The sequence below is a fragment of the Biomphalaria glabrata genome, chromosome 17 (assembly GCF_947242115.1).
Source record: "Biomphalaria glabrata chromosome 17, xgBioGlab47.1, whole genome shotgun sequence".
In the NCBI taxonomy this organism is placed as follows: Eukaryota; Metazoa; Mollusca; class Gastropoda; family Planorbidae; genus Biomphalaria; species Biomphalaria glabrata.
Genome location: NC_074727.1, coordinates 5,137,897 through 5,158,842, shown reverse-complemented (window position 1 = coordinate 5,158,842; position 20,946 = coordinate 5,137,897). Strand labels below are relative to the sequence as shown.

At 37.4% G+C, this 20,946-nt stretch overlaps 1 protein-coding gene across 1 annotated transcript; it reads left to right on the top strand.

The window, feature by feature from the left end:
* The first annotated feature begins 3,087 nt into the window (after window positions 1-3,087).
* On the top strand, window positions 3,088-20,051 carry LOC106065687 (uncharacterized). Its single transcript, XM_056015960.1, has 10 exons — window positions 3,088-3,225; window positions 7,530-7,729; window positions 9,247-9,539; window positions 10,604-10,786; window positions 11,232-11,442; window positions 12,560-12,738; window positions 15,036-15,110; window positions 16,308-16,464; window positions 18,458-18,707; window positions 19,782-20,051. Coding segments are annotated over exons 1-10 (1,755 nt in total). The 5' UTR covers window positions 3,088-3,223; the 3' UTR covers window positions 19,987-20,051.
* Window positions 20,052-20,946: the final 895 nt, after the last annotated feature.

Below are 20,946 nucleotides of genomic sequence, written 5' to 3'. Positions count from 1 at the left end.
CATCCTTGACCATGGAGCGAAGTGGGTTCAATGTGACCTGACACAATACTTAGGGGCCCACCTATTCCATTGAAAGACAGTCATTTACTAATTTTAAGAAGTAGGCCTACAAGCATTGAGTGCCATAACACTATTAGCCCAGGACCGGCCTAAAATAATTGGATGCCCTATGCAAAGTGAATTTGGTGGCCCCCTAATGAAATAGAAAATTAAAAAAAAAATAATTAAAATAAATTACGCAATTTATGAAAAACACCAACAAGTGTTGGACAAGTTTCGCTATTTTTTCTTTAGAAAATTGTTTAAGAGTCCTCTGCGAGTCCCTACCAATAAGAGGCCCTGGGAGGCCTCTTAGTTTGTCTATGCCTAAGGCCGAACCTGTATAAGCCAGGAGTCTATTTGTAAGAAGTCATAGCTGAACTGAGTGTAATGAGACTACAACTTGCTAAAGGTGTTTCATCCATTGGAGTGTATTTTTGTAAAATGTAATGATGAATTGAAAAAAACATTGACCTACAAGGCCCACTGTTGCATTGCTACGGTACGCCACTTCTATCTGTACCCAAAACATCCTAATTAAGTTTGTTTTTTTAAATATAAAACGCTGAACCACAACTTACAAATACAAAACACACACACACACACACACACACACACATCCTAATAGATTACTCAGAAAAGCAAAAAAAAAATAATGGCGCTTTTCTTATTTCATATGCTAGGACTAATTCGTACAAGTACTCCTCTTCCCAAGTAACACGGAGCATGGAACGGGTGGCCAGAATCAGGCAGGAAAACCTGACTTGGAAGAGTCTCTTAATTAAACCTCTCACATGGAGTGTGGTAAAGATGAACTAAGAAACTATTTTGAAACGTCCACAGCGATGAGTTATGTGGCTTCTTCTTTTTAATCTTTCTCGCGTATGTCATAGTGGAAACTTTAGAAGCTGGAGCATAAACGGACAGACCATTTCCAATCTCTTGTTGGCAGATCAAGTAGACCCCAGCGCACAAAACAATACTCGGTATTGAAGAAAATATCCAGTCCTTTGAAAGTAAACTGTATTGTAGATTAACCAGTATAAAATACTCTGAAAGACACAAAGATAAAGGCACATTCCTCGTCCCATATGCTAGGACAAATTTGTACAAATACTCCTTCTTCCCTAGTGCTATTAGAGCATGGAATGGGTTGCCTGAGCTAGCCAGGAAAACCAGTGACTTGGCAGAATTTAAGTCATTGGTTAATATGCATGACTAAATGCATGACGCGTAGGACGTAATCATCCTCTTTTTTGAAGTAACGTCTGTATTATATAAGATAAACAGCTAAATCATTTGTCATGCTACTGTTAATCAGTTCGACAATATTTTTCTTCAGTATACCGCAAAGGAAGAGCGCCCTCGCATAGAAAGACTTCTGTTGGTCGGAGTGGCAGCTTTGGTTGGACACACCATTACATTACCGTCCCGCCTTTCATGACAAAAGTTGCAGATTCAGAACCTATTTTGTCCTTACCCAACTGCCGCCAAGGTTTCTTAGTGCTCAAGAGTCTCGTGTTGCTGATTTTGATTTAAAAACTTGCGCATAAGTGAAAATGAAAATTATTGCGTAATCGGCTACCTAATAATTAAAAGATATAGCTGTACAGGATTTTGTGTATACGTTTGAGTTACCTCTAAGAAGATTTGAAATGAAATCCTATAATTTTGGAATCGATTACTTCAACCTTTCATTCATGTGAAAAGTTACAGTAAAATTTAGAGAAAAAAATATTTCGGACATCGTTAAGCTACTTTAGGTAGTAGAGAAGATATTTATTTCGTTGGCCTACATCTGTAGCGTTTTATTCGATCTGATTTAGAACACTAATAATAATAATAATTTTTTTATCTAGAAAATTGTTTAAGAGTCCTCTGCGAAGTCCCTACCAATAGGAGGCCCTGGAAGACCGCTTAGTTTGTCTATGCCTAAGGGCGAACCTGTATAAGCCACCTTGTAAGAAGCCATAGCTGAACTAAGTGTAATGAGACTATAACGTGTTGAAGGTTTCACAAATCAGAAGGGTTTCACTAATTAGTTTTACGGCCATTATAGTAATATTGCTAATAATTAGCCTACTAATCTTGCATAGATAAATATATTGTCTTTGAATGTCTAAGAGAGAGAAACCGAGTCGCCAGTCTTCTATATTTAAAAACATTGCCCATATAGAAGAAAAGATGGATATTTTATAATTTATGGGGGAGCTATTCTATTCACAAGTTAACACTGCACCGTCCCTTGTCTGTGAAACTCTCTGGTCTTGTTAAAGGTTGGATAACTTTATAGTCAAGGACTTGGCCTCTCAAATGACCTCGAGACAATCTTGGATTGATGGGATCATTGGCATACTAAATATTGACTCAATAATGAGAAGTCCGTTCTGTTCATTATAAAGCTTAACGGACTATGCTCAATATCAGGGGTTCTCAACCTGTAGGTCGCGACCCCCTTGTGGGTCGATTGACGATATGGAAGGGGTCGCCTAAGTCCATCGAAAATATGGATTGTTTTGTCTATTCTTCTATTGCTGTGGGGTGGGGGGGGGGGGTTCGCAGCGTTGGGGATTGTAAAAAGGGGTCGCCGAGCATATAAGGTTGAGAACCGCTGCTCAATATAGTAGTAGACTAGGTAGAGCAATCAACATTAAGCTGCTTGTAACCATGTAACGTTATATTGTGCTCTGTCACGTGACTTTAATGGATACTATTTTCATGTTTATCAAAACAAATTGGGGGATTGTTTAAATTCTGAATTTTAAAAAAAAACATAATTTTGAAATTACAATTTTTATCGTTTTGTTGCATTTGACACTAACAAATAAATGAAAGAAATCTGATTTAAAAAAAAAAAAGAGTTTTACAGTAAACCAAACTCAAAATAGATCGTTAGCTTATCTTCTTATTTACATATCCTTCTCTCTACAGTCTACATGGACCTAGATCTTTTGAATATTTTTTTCCCCTCGTGACCCAAAATATTCAATATTTTACAGTAAACCAAACTCAAAATAGATCGTTAGCTTATCTTCTTATTTACATATCCTTTTCTCTACAGTCTACATGGACCTAGATCTTTTTAATATTTTTTCCTTTCGTGACCCAAAATATTCAATATTAAGCAAAATAGTTCATTATCTTTCCAAGTTTAGTCTTCCTAGATTTATAAGATCTACAAATCATGTAAGTCTTATATCTGATACATGAATGTGTTTTATTGTTCCTACTCAAATAGAATTACTTTCTCAAACATAAGTCTTAAAGTAGTTTATAGTTTTGTTGACTTCATTAACTCTTTATCTCCGCAATTATTTGTCCACATTCTGACAGAATCGTTCATTTTTCACATTTCTGCATTCTACCCTGCTATGATCAAACTTCACTAACATTTTTGTTTGTCATCACAAAATGTTACCTTTGGTAAAGAATTATAGGAGAATGCGTGCTCTTTTTATACAACTTATATAGTAGTTTATAAAACTAAAAATAAACTTAATTTAATGGGGTCAAATCAGCGATGTTATCGTTAATTAGGAGAGAAAGAGTTAACCTGGACCTGATATGAACTCTTTCATCCAATAACACAGATTTCAATGATATGTTTAAGGTAGTCTTTGAGATTTGCGGTGTTTCTTGTGATGTTTTGTATCTTAAATGGTACACGATAAATTTTTTCCCACCCTTTCGCAAGTAAAATCCAATTCTATACGTTTTGGCTAGTAGAATAGAGTAATTCTTATTATTACAAAGCTTTTTCTTTTAACTTATCCCGTCTGTCTGTCTGTCACGGTTCTTTGAGACGGTTTTCTCTCCCGTTTTTCATTCTCGGATCAAGTTGAAACTTTGCACAATTATTCACTGCTGATGACAACACACGAATCAATTAACAAATCAATCAATCAGTAAATTAATTAGTAGTAAGTAATGAGCTAGCCCCAGTGTTCAAAATACTCTTTCAGGCTTCACTTAACCAGGGCAGAGTACCAAAGGACTGGAAAGAAGCTAATGTCACCCCCCTATTTAAAAAAGGAGAAAAATCTGACCCAGGGAACTACAGACCAGTTTCACTTACCAGCATCACATGTAAAATCCTAGAACACATAATATGTAGCAACATCATAAACCACTTAGACAAACATAATGTCCTCACACCATACCAACATGGCTTTAGGAAATATAGATCATGTGAAACACAACTAATAGGACTAATTGATGATTTTTCAAAAGGTTTAGATAAAAGTGAACAAATAAATGATATCTTACTAGATTTTTCTAAGGCTTTTGACAAAGTTCACCACCATAGTTTGCTTAAAAAATTAAAATATTTCGGCATTAATGGTCCACTGCATCAGTGGATTAAAGACTTTCTGATAGGGAGAGAACAAACTGTAATAATAAATGGCTCTAAATCAACACCGATAACAGTAAACTCAGGTGTACCTCAAGGTACAGTCTTGGGTCCACTACTATTTTTAATTTACATAAATGATTTACCAAATTGCATTAGTTCAGTAAAGTCAGATTATTTGCAGACGATTGCATAATATATAGAACAATAAAAACAACACAAGACACAGATATTTTACAAAGAGAATTAGATGAATTACAGAAATGGGAATCAAATTGGAGCATGTCTTTCCACCCAGAAAAATGTCAGTTGTTAAGAGTAACAAAAAACTAAAACAAATTAATTCCACTTATCTTATTCATGGCAAACCAGTATCACAGACTAAAAACGCAAAATACCTAGGTGTTATAATAAATGAAAAACTATCATGGAATCCACATATTGATGAAACTACAAAAAAATCAAACAAAGCATTAGGATTTATTAAAAGAAATTTCTATAAATCAAATAAGAACATAAAACTAAAATGTTACTTAACCTTGGTTAGGCCAATAATAGAATATGCATCCTCCGTTTGGGACCCCTCAACTCAAGAAAACATTAAGAAACTGGAACAGACACAAAATAGAGCAGTGAGATTCATAACAAACGAATATTCACATTTGACTAGAGTAACACCTTTAGTAAAATCACTAAATTTAGAAAGCCTTCAGGACAGAAGGCTCAAAAGTAAAGTAGCAATCATACATAAAACACTGAACCATAATCTTCAAATACAAAAACAAAATTTAATAAAATACTCTGAAAGACACAAAGATAAAGGCACATTCCTCGTCCCATATGCTAGGACAAATTTGTACAAATACTCCTTCTTCCCTAGTGCTATTAGAGCATGGAATGGGTTGCCTGAGCTAGCCAGGAAAACCAGTGACTTGGCAGAATTTAAGTCATTGGTTAATATGCATGACTAAATGCATGACGCGTAGGACGTAATCATCTTCTTTTTTGAAGTAACGTCTGTATTATATAAGATAAGATAAGAAGATAATCAATTAAGTTTGTAAAGAGAAGGGAAATAAGTGCTGCGGTATTGAAATGGCCGTAATTGAGCAGTTCTTTCCCTTTATTTTGTTATTTACGTATTTTATTTTTATTTTGCTTGTATACTTAAGTTTCTTTTTATTTTCTTAGGTTCCCTTTACCTACCCCCCTCCCCTCAACATTTCTCCCTATTGCTTACCTTTAATTTTCTGTACGACTGTATTGCTAAAAGAATGTAGATATTTAAAAAATCTAAACAAACAGAAGAGTTTTGTTTCAAATTGTAATCGTCAACAACTGCAATAGTTCATGGGGCAAGAAGCAGTTTACTTATGAAAATAAACAAATATTTCTTGGGCCGGCCTTACTATTTGAGGGGCCCTATGTAACAGGTGCTTGCGAGTTCCCACTTCTAATTTTTTTTTTTTGTGGTTACAATAAGAGCTATTACTATTAATTAGATCATTATTCAACATTTATTAGTCTATTTGCCTCCTTCAGTCGTAGAACGACTATGGTTCATCTCGAACACTTTTTCATATGGCTGTGGAGCCCTATTTTGGAGAGACATTCCCGCCCACATATATTGCAGGTCAATTGGCTTTCGCTTTGGTGATAGAGGAGCCGGCCCTTTTCCGTGCGGCACGCTTTTCTTCAAGAGCTGAGGCCCATATTTTCTCGCTGTCCATAGCTTTCTTGGTCAGCGTCTCTCTCCAACTAGAGCGGTCTAAGGCTATGTCTTACCAATGGTCAGTATCAATTTTCACTGATTTTAAATCCCTTTTTATCACATCCACGTAACCGAGGTGGGGGCGACCAGTTTTTCTTGAGCCAGTCGAGAGTTGCCCGTACAGAATGATTTTCGGGATGCGAATGTTCTCCATACGGCGAAGCGCAGGCGTCGTTGCCTGAGGACTGTAAAGATGCTGGGAAGGCCTGTTCTCGTGAGGAGGATCTCAGTATTGCAAACTCTTTCTTTCCGTGTTATTTTCAAGATCCTACGAAGGCAGCGCACAGCATTTATTATAAAACATGCAAAGATAAGAACTCAAAAGCAATATGCGCCAGGGGGTTGTCAGGGTTTCCAAATTATATATATACAATGCTTTGCTCTCTTGTTCTTGTTGTGTTTCTTAACTTGGCTCCTGTGGCTCACTAGGGGTTTCTTGAATATTAAATAATACTTGCTTGGTACTTTCTTGGTTACTCAATTATAATTCAATACTTGCTTAACTCAAATACGAACACTTAATATACATCAACTCTAACTCCTTATATTCACGAATATCGATAATACTTTAATACTTAATAAAGCACACAATTACATCACTCTTATGAAATACACAAAACACCAGTCCATCAACTTACAAATATATAAATGCATAAATACCAGTCCAGGAAGTAAACGTCCAACCTTCCTGGACCGGGAGCAAGACCTTACTGACTAACACATTCTCTCGCACATTCAACGAAGACTTAATCACTCGGTTCACAACACGTGCAACACTTGGCATTCATAACAAGGGGATATAACAATCATATCAAAATATCAAACTAACATTCATTCTCGCCATACCTCTCCCTGACATGGGTTATTTAAAGTTACGTCAATCATATGATATACCATGGAACTATACTAAACATGTTCTGCATTTTTAAAATGCATGTGACTAGAGCCATGACTGATAGTGATATGCTAATGTAAATTGCGGGACCCCTGCCAGCGTGAACACAATTTTGGAACAATCGGTCAAATCTGCCTAAGGTCGACTCTGCGTATATATATATATATATATATATATATATATATATATATATATATATATATATATATATATATATATATATTATAGCTTTCATATAGCGCTACTTTCATGCTTATAGCATGCTCAGAGCGCTTTTGGTCCAGTCTCATTTGTGGAGAGGAAACTCGAGCCCCCTCCTAGGAAGCCAAGCCAAGCCAAGTTCAAGCGCACTTGGCCTCTTATATATATATATATATCTTGCCAATTAGGAGGATAATCTCTTAGAAAATCTAGAACAGATGAGAGTCAGTAAATTTGTATTCGATGTTTCATTTGAAACGTTTTTTTTTAAGGGCAAACGTGGCTGTGATTTTGTGGATGATCATCTTGTGCTGCCAAACACACTTTCTGAAAAGCCAATCTTTACGTCAAAATCAAACCTGGCCGACAAGAGTCTACCCCGGACATCTGAGTTTCCCGGACCATAAAGATTTGTACTACATCGGTAGCCATCTGGACGGAAGGCTGATCTCTCCATATGATCAGACCTACAGTAAGTTGTAGGGATTGTAGAGATATCTGAGCACAATGGAAACCTCTCAAAACTATGTTCGGGCCTACTTCTTAATTAATATCTCCTATTAAATATTCAACATCTTTAAGGTTTTATTGCATTGAGCTGGGTCTATATATGCCTTTCACTAGCACATATTACGCCATTACAATTAATAAATTCACTTCTTTAAGGCGACTGATAGTTCAATGACTGATCTTGAGATGACTCGTCTTGAAATGACTGATGTTGAAATGACTAGTACTGAAAATCCGCATTGAGGTGACCCTAGCTACTGAGTGTTGTGCTTTGATAGTATGAGTGAAGGGTTTGAGTTGAAAGATGGCTGAAGTTTAGAGATGTGACGGAATAAAAACATAAGTAAAGAGGAAGTGGCAGAATGAATATATGACAGGTGAGGATAAGAGAAAGAGAGAGAGAAAAAGTGAAGCAAAGAACTTGAGAATTAGTGTGTGTGTGAGAGGTAGAAAGAGAGAGAGAGAGAGAGAAAGGCTTAAAGATTAAGCAAGGTGTTTTAAAAAGACGTTTTCTTCTTCGTTCTTATATTTTAATATTATTGGATATTTTCACAGCAAACCGAACAATGTCAAGGACTCTAAATGGAATGTTAATGTTGCCAACTAAACTACAAACTAAGAAATTGAGTTTTAATTTGAACAAGATCTCACAACCTGGCGATTGATCATCGAATCGTCTCTTTTGACACCTCTTGTTACCTCCCTTTGTTTTAAATACATTTCAAGTCACAACGTGAAATTCTAATGCTCGCTCCATATTAAAGAGTTACTCGACGCTGACGAGCAATGTCGAACAAGAAGTTGAATACGTAATGACTGTCGAATGTCGATAAATTAAATTTTACTCCAGAAACTAAAGCCCACATCACTCTAAAGCTGCCGCCAAGATTATTCTATGTTTACTTTTTCTGAACTTCAAATTCTAGTCTTGTTTTTAATAGTCGCGTCACTGTCGCCAAGCTAAAACTTAACTCTTTTGATGAAACAACTTTTAGCTACTCATTCTTAATCGTGTCCTAACAATATGTATAGATGCTAACTATCATTAAAAAAAAATACGCAAGCTTAAAATCTATGGCCATATTACAAGGTCTTCGGGACACTCAAAGAACCTTCCTTTAGGGAACAGTACCAGAAAAAAGAAGAAGCAGACAGAGAAAGCGATGGGAAGACACCACAAAAGAATAGACGGGCCTGCCATTGAAACAGGCTCTATCTAGGGCAAAAGACAGAGAGGTATGGAGAATGACGGTCCACAAATTTTGCATGGTGCCCCAACGGATAGGTAAAGGTAATATATAATAGCAATGTGATCGATTTAAGCTACAAGTTGGGCGAGTTAAGTTTGAATCAAATGTTATGAAGTGTGCTTTTCATTGGGTCAAAGCGAATGAATCAATTAACTAAATAATTAGGCAACAATGATTAATATATCTTTATACATATTCTTTACATTAACGTTCAGTTGTTCTCCCACAGTGAACATGTCCTACTCAAGAAATATTCGAAAGACTAAACTACCCGGGCTGATCATTTTGCCTTACACAGTGGAAGATGTGCAGCGTATGGTCATCTACGCACGAAGCCACAATTTGCATTTGACCGTCCGATCGTCTGGCCACGATTACATCGGCCGCAGTACGCATGACGGAAGTATGAACCTCTACTTGACGTCTATGAACAAAATACAAGTGAATCTGAACTCGGCCAGAAATCCAGCGGGGGAGGTGAAAGTGCAAAGCGGCGCGTCTTGGTTGCAAGTCTATACAGAGGTACACCTGACATGTAGGCACGCTATACTTAAAGTACACCCTAATTAACAATGAATATCGTTAGTATATTTTTTCCCCAAAAATTCATCAGCATAATAAGGCTTGTCCTCGAGCCCGAAAATTAATGAGTAATGCCCCATCTGTGACCTACATATTTTGCCACACGCAGGGCAAGTATAATCATTGTCCGCTGGTGGTCGATTAAGATTTTCTTTTCGCCGTCTGCGTCTGTCCTCGGCAGCGGATTTCCATTTGGTATCCCGCGGCCTTTGTGGTGCGGACATTCCAGCAGGCGACTTTGAGAGGTATTCTTTTACATAAAAAACCCAATGTTAGATGAAAATCTACAATATAACAATATGTTTAGGCCTGTTATAGATCAGTGTTTCCCAAACTGTGTTCCGAGGAACCCTAGTGTTCCCCGAGGCCTGAATAAAATGAAGTGTTCCAAGAACTACTGGAATAATTGAATAGTAGGCCACGACGTGAATTAATCTCTCTAAGAAAATTAATCAAACTGTTACGCTAAGTAGTTAGATTGTGTGAAAAAGTTGAGGAAACACCGCTATAGACCAATGCAATATAGGTCCATTTGCATAGACATAAATAAATATAGACTGGCCGAAGGAAGTAACTTCATGTAACTTGAAAACATGTATATCTATTGTATTCGGATTTCCGAATTATGAAAAATTGCACGATTCTTAGAGATTCAACAAAACTACACTGCCTCCTTATTTACAATATATATGGTGTGTATCATTGTGTATATTAAAAAGAAAGTTTAAAAAGCACTTAACTTTTATACTGCTCATAAATGCTGTATAATAAAGTACACAAAATTGCTACTCAAAAAATTTCGTTTCATAAAACTCTTTAATCGGCCAGTCTATATTTATTTATGTCTATGTCCATTTGTTAAAAAATAGGTAAAATAGCGAAACAAAAATGTTAATACTTTTTTTTTCAAGTCAAATAGCCAATATTTAACTAGACTAGTTCATATATTTTTGCAAGGGTTGGAATTTCAATAACAGATTGCATCTTTTTGTTTGATTTCTCAGGTGGATAAGATCAGGGGGGCGGACGCCACGGGAACACAAACAGTAGGGCGCGTTGTTGTTGGGGGCTCAGCACACACTGTTTGCATGGGTGGCTACACACAGGGCGGTGGTCACAGCCCCATTAGTAGGAAGTTTGGGCTGGCAGTGGACAACCTCCTGGAGGCAACCATCGTGACTGCTGAAGTAAGTAAAACATATATATAATGTTTCCTTTCATTTTAGATTCTCATTTGCACAATCGTGATTAGCTTTGCTAAAAGTAACTATGTAACGCCAATATAGCAGTAACTATGTAACCAAGTTGTAGCAGTAATTATGCTAAGCTATTGTAATAGTTACTATGTAACGCCATAGTAACAGTAAATATGCAACGCCATTATAGTTGTAACTGTTGTACGCCATTTTACCAATAACTATAAAGCGCTATTGTAATAGTAACTATGTAACACCATAGTAACAGTAAATATACAACGTAATTATAGTTGTAACTGTGTAACGCCATTTTACCAGTAACTATGAAACGCTATTATTACAGTAAGTATATCACGCCATTGTAACAGTATTTATGTAGCGACATTGTAACAGTAACTCTCTTTATTTCTTTACTCATGATCTTGTTCCATCTCAGGGCAAAATCCGTGTGTTAAACTTCACCCAAACCCTCACTTACGACTTCGACGGCTCCGTCCACGTGACCAACGACACAGACCTCTTCTGGGCCATCCGTGGAGGTGGAGGGGGCACCTGGGGTGTGGTGGTGGACTTTACCTTCAAGTTACATTACCCGCCCGAGAGGTTCCGAAATGTACTAGCGGTCATTCCTCTTTTTGACCAAACAGGTAAATAGTGTTGTTGTTGTTGTTTTTTTGCCACTATGTGGATGCAAGGCTGTGATAAAACAAATTAATTTTCGATATGGCTTAAACGAAAACAAGGCGGTCCAGTGTAAAGTACACAGCTATGAATCGATGGTTTATTTTTGTTAATCAGTAGTATAAGAAAGTGTCAGCGAATAAGAGCCAGATATAAAGGAGAATTTGTCGTAAGTGGTGAACGTATTGTACAGCTGACCCGCGTTAATACCTTTCTTAACCATTTAGAAGTAGATCTAGACTAGATCTTAAGAGTTTCGGATCAGAACTTTAGATCTAGTGTTAGACCTAGATGTCCATATAATGAACATGACTAGATGCATGACGCATAGGATGTAATCATCTTCTTTTTTTGAAGTAACGTCTCTATTTTATAAGATATAAATGGTAGATTTTACTAGGCGTTAAGACAATTATAACTAGTATTATTATTTTGCTGCATAGAGATATATATATATATCAAAACGTCTTCTTTTTTTTTTTTTTTTTTTTTTTTCAATGACTTTCTTGAACTTGTCACAATGCAAGGGAATTTCTGATTGGCTATTAAAACTTACACTGTTCAGCACATATCACTTTCCTAATTTCCAACTTTAAAAAAAAACTATATACACTTTTTAATAAGTGTTAAATCATAGACATAAATAAATATGGACTGGCGGAAGGAAGTAACTTCATGTAACTTGAAAACATGTATATCTATTGTATTCGGATTTCCGAATTATGAAAAATTGCTTGATCTTCACGCTGAGAGATTTAAAAAAAAAACACTAGTGAAAATAGTGTAATACTTATATAGGTTATGGCTGAAATAGATATGAATACTTAACTTTTATACTGCTCATAAATGCTGTATAATAAAGTACACAAAAATTGCAAGTCACAAATTTTCGTTTTATAAAACTCTTTAATCGGCCAGTCTATATTTATTTATAAATGTCTATGTGTTAAATATTTACTTTCCTATTTTGAAGATTGCAAACATAAGGTTTTTATCACTTAGCTTAAAGTTTCTAACTATCAGTGTCTAAATAAAACGCATCTAATCTATGAAGTAAATGATGCAATATTTGTTTCGTTCTAGGAAATGCAATCAACAAGAAAGCGGTCGAGGATGTATTCAGTATCCTCAACGGTCTATCTCCCGAATGGGGTGGCTACATTTACACAGGCAACGAACCTGTGGCCGGAACACAATTCGTTGGTAGCCTCATGATTTTCATGAATCATTTCGGCTCGAATTCATCTGAATCAAACAACGAGGTGCGTCAACCATCCGTAGTTATAATATATCTTTTCACATTTAAAAAAGATTTAAGAAAACACGTGGATGAACGGTATTGTATTTATGTATATGCTTATACTTATGCTTATTGTTTTTATATAACTGTTTTAAATAACTTTTATATAGCGCTACTTTCATGCTTCTATCATGCTCCAACTCATTTGTGGACCTGTTGGGGGAGGGGCTGTCTGAGAGAAGGTTTTCCGTGCTGCCTAAAGCCGCCCAGTAAATACAATTCCACTCTGTTCATTTTCTTCTTCTTCATCGTTCTCATTGTTATGTTGGAGTGTTCATATGACTAAACCAATACATGAGATGAACTGCGCAGTGGTTTCCAAATCAGGGAGCTCTCCATATAGTTTTCTTTCTATTGGGGTGATTTTGGGCCAATGTCTTATACGGGCCTCTTGGTAGAGAGAGCAGTTTTGGAGGACGTGGTCGGCATTTTCTGGTGATACTCCACATGGGCAGATTTCACTGGTTCCAATTTTGAGCTTCCGGAACATGTGTTGTCGCATTCTGTTGTGTCCGGTCCTGAGTCGAAAGATTAGACGTTGGTCTTGTCGGGATAGCTTATAGTAAGCATCATCTTTCTTGTGATTTGGATGGGAGCTCGTCCATTTCTCATTTATTTTATCTACAATTAATTTCTTCATTTCTTCTGGATAGAGTGCAGAGTTTACTTGTGAGTTTATTCTCCCACTCTTGGCGAGTGTGTCAGCCTTCTCATTTCCTGCTAGTTGTATGTGAGCTGGTATCCATTGAATAACAGTTTTTTTGCTGTTGTGGTTGAGCTTTGTGAGTGCTGTTCTGAGGTTTTTAATATAAGGGGAATCAGAGTTTTGCAGGCTTTGGAGGGTTGTTTTTGCATCTGTTAGAAAGACAATCTGACTGTGAGGGGAACTTGGATGATTTGCTAGCATGGTAGCAGCTAGTGCTAGTGTTTCCCTTTCTGCTCTGTGACTGTCAGAGAGCTCTCCAGTTGCAAAGGATTTTTCTAGTTTTCCTCCATCTGGCCATTCGATAAGTATTCCAGCTCCTCCATTTGTGGTGGCTTTATGGGATGAGCCATCCGTGTAAACTCTGATCCACTGATTGCTAGGGTAATTGGTATGTAGAAAACAGTTCACTATTTCCTTGAGCTCTGTTGGTCTGTAATCAGATTTTCTTTTTATGTTTTCAATATGGTCCCTTATAGTAGGAAGAGGGCTTTCGTCCCAGGGTGGAGATTCATTATAGTGTATTGAGGATTCCAGAGTAATTTTTTCAAGTTGGTGTTTCTTTTTTAGGTTTAGAGATTCCTGTATGAAATGACTCTGTTCAAATAACGCACAATATATTCTTATATCATGTAAGGATTTTATTTAGTGCTGATTAATTGAAACTGAAACGACTTGGAGACACTCTGTGTTGATTGACTGGCCAGGAGTGGTTAGCCCAGGCTATTGTCCAGGCTGAACAGGCTGTAAGTTTTCATCATGCCCTGGCTATAATAAAAAAAAAAGAAATGGAAAAATGGTTTGAGTGCTGGGACAATCCCCAAAAAGCCCGTGGAGTCTGGGAGCGCAGGAGGCCCCCTGACCGCACTTCCCCGTGGTGGAGGCGGTCCAGGCCTGAGCAAGCTATTATAGCGCAGGACAGGCCACTCTCCAGTTGGCTAATATTTCTCACGGCTATTGCCAAATTTTGATTCATGGTGCCCCCGCTGCGGGGAAGAAGAGGAAACCGTGCCTCATATTCTGTTTGACTGCCCCAGACTTGCTGATCTCCGTCTCGACAGGTTTGGGAAACCAAAAATTCTCGACCTGTATGGTTACAGGTATGCAAGACAGCAGGGTTTCTGTCCAGGGCTTTTGCAAGAGAGGATTTAAGCATATCAAGCCCTCACTCAAATGGAGTTTGATGATGATGATAATGATTGTCCAGGTTCCAGAGAAAGGACGAAATGAAACTCTACAAAACTCCGTCACAGGTCTCTACGACCCACAGCTTGTGACGCAGGTCAGTGTTGAGGCCTTCCAGAAGAGGCCGGCGATCTGCATCGTCATAGAGATTCCAGTGCTGAAGTTTGTCATCTGCAGTAGAAGATGTACACACCAACATGAGCATTGTCAATTTTTTTTAATGAATCAAACAACCATGTTTGTTTGAATTATTTTTATATACAATTCAGCTTTGTGTTCTCACTATAAAATTACTTACAATTAGCTTAATATTTGATGTAATGCGAAAATTAAAATGGCTCTGAATTATTTGCATAAAATATATTCCGCAGATATCATCAATCCTTCACCACCCAAGTGTCATATACACAGAAGATCATTACTATAATAGTTTTTTAAACTATGAGGTGAGACTATTTCTTCACAATACAGCTATTTCTATTGCATTATTATAGTTGTTCCTACTTTAATATCTATTTCATGCTTCTCTGCTGACTAATTTCTTCCCCAGTAAACCATATGATGAGTTATTAAAGCTCTAGCAATGTTCTCAAGTCCACCCAACTTGGAGTGAAAACCTAAGTACTCGGGTTCAAAAAAAAAAAACAACTCTATAAATTGTTGATCAATAGAAAGTTTTTTAAACCTTTAGGCTGCTTGCACACTACACGTTGTTTTTTTTTTTTTCGTACGGCTGTAGATGCCAAGAAGGGCATTTACATTAATATTACTTTTCTTGTTTTCATTTGATTATTTTGAGTATTCACTTGGTTATCTTGAGTATTCATTTATCTTGAGTATTCACTTGATTATCTTGAGTATTCATTTGATTATCTTGAGTATTCATTTGATTATCTTAATTATTCATTTGATTATCTTAAGTATTTATTTGATTATCTTAAGTATTCATTTGATTATCTTGAGCATTTAATTGATTATCTTGAGCATTCATTTAATTATCTTGAGTATTCATATGATAATCTTAAGTATTCATTTGAATATCTTGAGTATTCATTTGATTATTTTGAGTATTTATTTGATTATTTTGAGTATTTATTTTATTATCTTAAGTATTCATTTGATTATGTTTAGTATTCATTTTATTATTGTTAGTATTCCTTTGATTATCTTGAGTATGTGGAATATGTATATTGTTATGATCTGTAATTTAGACTTCTTTTGTAGCACTTGTGCTTGGTGGCAAAACAAATGAAATTGTTAAATTGTTGTTGGAGCTTTCACATTAAACTCGACGGTCGACGTCCGACTTCTTGGACTCAGTGGCTTACATGACTAAATATCAGATATCAAACTACAAGCTATCACACTAGACGGATTTCATGCGACAACGAGATATAAACCAGTCACAAGTGATTTATTTACAGCAAATAAAATCAATATAAAATGAGGAACATCTAGGCAGAGCACAACAAATCACATCTGTCAAAGCTACAAAGACTGCCGTACTTCCAAACCGTGTAGTGTGCAAGCAGCCTTACTTATCTGCCCTATACAACTTTAAATGATTATAAGAGGAAAGTCTTGTTCGTCTCTGTGACTGAAATTTTTTTTTATTATAAACTTCTCGCTGTTCTATTGTTCAGGTGCACGCCGTAGACGCTGAATACTCATTAACGTACGTTTTCAACAGTTTGATCCGGAAGGAAGTCCTGCATCAGCAGACGTCACGCGCGCAGTTTGTTGACACGCTGCACGAGCTTCTCAAGGACAGCATCACGTGCATGAACGTGATGATTGGAGGTCAGTGGACATGCGCATCCTCTAGCTTGTGGTTACTGTGCTTTCTTTTGCCAACGAAATAGATATTTGATCCACAATTTAAGACCATACTTTTATGACGTAAACATTTTAGACTTTCCTTAGAATTGAAGATTTGTAGGCCTACGTCCTAACACAAAACAGGACCTCAGGACGGCAGGGAAAAATCAGGTTTCAAACTGGGGACCATATTGACGATTGTCCGGAGAGCAGAGGCTTACCACACGAGCAGGCAACCTATAATACACCAAATGTACTTATCGCATTTTCCAGTTGAGATTCCCAAATTCTATGCATAAAAGATTTTTATCACAAAAAAAGCCAAAACAAGACCAATGAATTATCTTTAGGTATTCTCTCAAATTTTCACTGTAGCCTAATTTTTTTTTTCTGCGCCACTTCGGTCATTGATTTCTTTGCTCAAGTTTTTCCAACCAATGCAATCACATATTGGATTCACGACATAGTGTGTTTTTTTTTATTATATTTATCATGTTATCATAATTATACACATGAGCAGAGGCGGACTGGGTGTCAAAATCGGCCCAGGCATTTCTATACCATCCGGTCCATAAAATGTATATGGAGATCCAGTTCTAGGTCTATCTGTCGTCAAAATCATTATGGTTTGATAATGTATCGATAGATGTAGAAATGCATATGTTGAACACAATATCTGTATAAGGGATATAGGCCTTATGTTGCTTTTTAATCGCAAAGTGTGTAGGCCCTTAAAGGATAAAGCCAACTAGTTACATTGTCTACGGATATAGGCTATTAAATTATTTTGGAAAATGTGTTCGATTAAATTAGTAAGCCCTAGTAGAGCCTGTAAAGGATTTTAGTTTTAAACACGACGCTCAGAGGGCCTCTTTGTAAGAGAATACTACAAAACCTTTAACAATTTGATATGTGCCATAGTGGCATCCATGCGACCCTTATCTTATAAAATACAAACGTGACTTAAAAAAAAAAAGATGATTACTGTTGTCCTTTCGGCCCATTTAGGTACAGGCCCACCGGGCATTTGCCCTAATGCCCATATAACTAGTTCGCCCCTGCACATGAGTAAGAAATAGCTGATAAAAGGCACATCTTGCGGCTATATATTTTCAAGTTGAAATGTGTTTCTCAACAAATCTAAAATCTTGCTTATTTATTCAACCACGTCATTTTTCTTAATAGAACAGAAATGTTGAACAGATTGCAAGGATTTTAAAAACTAAATATCCAGCAGACGTGAAGTCTGTTGCTACAGACGTGAAGTCTGTTGATTAACGGGGTATGACACACAGAGAGAATAGTGGCATGAATAAAAACTTTGTCGAATGCTAGTCGGACCAGTGGTGGCCGCCTAGAGTCTACTTAAACTCATACAAATATTATACAATTGGCCTAGAATGATTTTACGCACACAAAAAAAAAACAACAACTGAAGTCCATCAAGTGTTCTTAAATTTCATATAAATATAGAGCAGTGTTTCCCAAGCTTTTTCCTTAACAGAACACTTGGCACATTCTGAGTATTTAGCGGAACACTTTGCTTATATTTTTTAGAGAGATTAATTCACGTGGTGGCCTAGTAGTCAATTATTCCAGAAGTTCGTGGAGCACTTCTGATTCTGATTTTATTTTATTTGTCCATGAAAAAGAAAAGTTCCCATTTCAGACCTTGCAATCTTTAGGGCAGATGATGTAAATGTCATCTGTTTCTGTGGCCCACGGTTAACGATGATGCTATGTAGCCAGCACAACGACCAACCGCCTTTACTTTTCTCCAACTTAAGTCAAGTACCCATTACAGCTGGGTGGACTCAGAGATGCCTCAAATATCCCAAAGTTAAAAGACCCAGTCTTTTCACCAGGATTCGAATCCGGGACCTCCGGTTCTGAAGCCGCTTGGCTTTACCTCACATTATCTGGGATATTTTTGTAGCAGTCAATTTTCTATTTTGTATTTACAAAATTTGTATAGGAAACATGGCAGTCCAGTATGGAGGTAGCACTCCTGTCCACTCAGGGCTGAGGAACGGAATCTTCTCTACATCCTGTGCTAAATCTTGGCCCATCAGCGTAGGTTACGCCGACGAGCAAGGTATAGACACGGCGCTGAGAGGCGCACAGAAACTCTACGCCTATGGCTACGGCTCCTACATTAATGAACCGGCAGAAGATATGCCCGACTGGAAGCTAAGGTTCTGGGAAAATCAGACGACATATAACAGGTGATGGCTATAAAACTGAAATTCCAAAATTTAATAAGCTAAATTTTAAAACTAGATAAATTTTAAGAAAATAGTTGGGAACATGTTGCATACAGCATGTAGCGTAGTTTTCTAGTATTTGTTCTTCATCTTCACACCCCCTTTAGTCTGTTGGACCGTTGGGGCACCACGCACACACCATCTTTCTCCATTTCTGTCTTTTGCCTTGGTTAGAACCTCTTTCAATGGCAGGCTATTTGTATTTCATGTGTTTTTTTAAATTATTACATGTACATGTAAGCGTTATCTGGGTCGAGGTGGCCATGCCGTCTCAGGAAACAGAACGGAGCTCGAGTTCAATTCCCATTTTTTTAAGGTCATAGATCAACATAATTACGTAATGATAAATGTGAAACAGATTTGAATACACCACCTGGATACTTAACAAGGGGGGGGGGCTGATAGTTTGAAACCCGATTCGAGGCGAGCTATGCTTGCAGCACGGAAACCTTCTCCCCCGACACCCCCCTCCCCCACGTGTCCACAAAAGCGATGGGGCCAGAGCTGACACAGCCTGCTCTTAACACTACAGACACGCTATACAAGTGTCATTTTAATAGGTAAATGTAGCAATTTTCTTAATAAATCAGAAAGAACAGACAGAGTTTATTATATGAAGCGAGCCGACCCGCGGTGAAAGTTACGTGGGGTAACTCTAGTCCGACTTGCAGAAATAAAAGAGTTATCTTTCCATGACTTTTTCATCGAGGGTTAGAGACTCGGCGTGCTTGCGTGGTATCCCGCATGGTTGTGCAAACGAAGAGAATTATATAGATAGATAGATAGCTGTCTGTATGCTATTTTTATTCGCAGTGCTTATGGATAATTAAGATTATTATTATTATTATTATTATTAAAATTATTTAAAATGCAGATGTGAACAACATTAAAAAACAAAAAGAAACAAAAAATACATGTTCTCTAACCACATGAATTATTTGGTTCCAGAATTTTTTTACATTATCGCAGCTAATAACGAGAGTCAATTAATCATGCCGGTTTGTCCTTTACATTCTCTTCGTCCCAAAATTCCAGGTTGTTGAGTGTCAAAAAGAAGGTGGATCCTGACAACTTCTTTTGGTGCCACAACTGCGTGGGGTCAGATCTAGGTCGAGGCTATGCCCCAGCCAATATACAAGGGTTACCTGGCATGGTCAGTGGAACGTTTCATCCGGAGGTGGAGTTTGACCAGATCATAACGTCATCGAATACCCACCCAGTAAACGTCATTATTGGATGACCTATGTTTTAGTCCAGTTTTAGTCACTAATAAATGCATTTAAAAAAAAAAGATCTATCTTTTATAAACAAAAAAACGTGTTTTTCTTTCCTTGGTTTCATGTTTTTTATGTGTTAGGTTTTCTAGCATGGAACAAAATTTTAGGGAAGGGCATCGAACACAAACTCTCTTTTGTTCCCCTGGCAATCAAATCATTGAATAGGAACAATCTGATATAAACTTTGTCACATGTAAATTATGAGCGAGTCTGGTGTGAATGTACATTTTTTAGTTACAATGTTTTTTGTTTGGTGTAATGCAAAAATTGTAAGACAAATTTCCATACGGACAATAAAGATTATTATTATCGCAAGGGGACGGCTCATCAAGCTGGGAAGCAGCGTAGGTTTTCTGTGGGAGTTGTCTGGTCAAGAAGTTGTCAAGGGAAGTTGTAGAAGGTTAGTTTCAGCGAGTGGAAGACATTCCTGTTTGTTTGTGAGGGTAACCGTTCTTGAGTCAGCTTGAGAGAGGCAGCAACAGTGAACCTTGTGGGAAAGTAATCACAGAGGCAGCAACAGTGAACCTTGTAGGAAAGTAATCACAGAGGCAGCAACAGTGAACCTTGTAGGAAAGTAATCACAGAGGCAGCAACAGTGAACCTTGTGGGAAAGTGAAGACAGAGGCGGCGAGGTGAACCTTGTAGGAAAGTAATCACAGAGGCAGCAACAGTGAACCTTGTGGGAAAGTAATCACAGAGGCGGTAACAGTGAACTTTGTAGGAAAGTAATCACAGAGGCGTTGAACTTTGTAGGAAAGTGAAGACCTTCGGCGAGGTGAACCTTGTGGGAAAGTGAAGACAGAGGCGGCGAGGTGAACCTTGTGGGAAAGTGAAGACAGAGGCGGCGAGGTGAACCTTGTGGGAAAGTGAAGACAGAGGCGGCGAGGTGAACCTTGTGGGAAAGTGAAGACAGAGGCGGCGAG

Bases quoted from the DNA above. Each gene is read 5' to 3' on its own strand.
- LOC106065687 (XM_056015960.1), top strand. The intron at 9,540-10,603 runs GTACACCTGACA...TTGATTTCTCAG, and splicing joins GGTTGCAAGTCTATACAGAG to GTGGATAAGATCAGGGGGGC. The intron at 18,708-19,781 runs GTGATGGCTATA...CCAAAATTCCAG, and splicing joins AATCAGACGACATATAACAG to GTTGTTGAGTGTCAAAAAGA.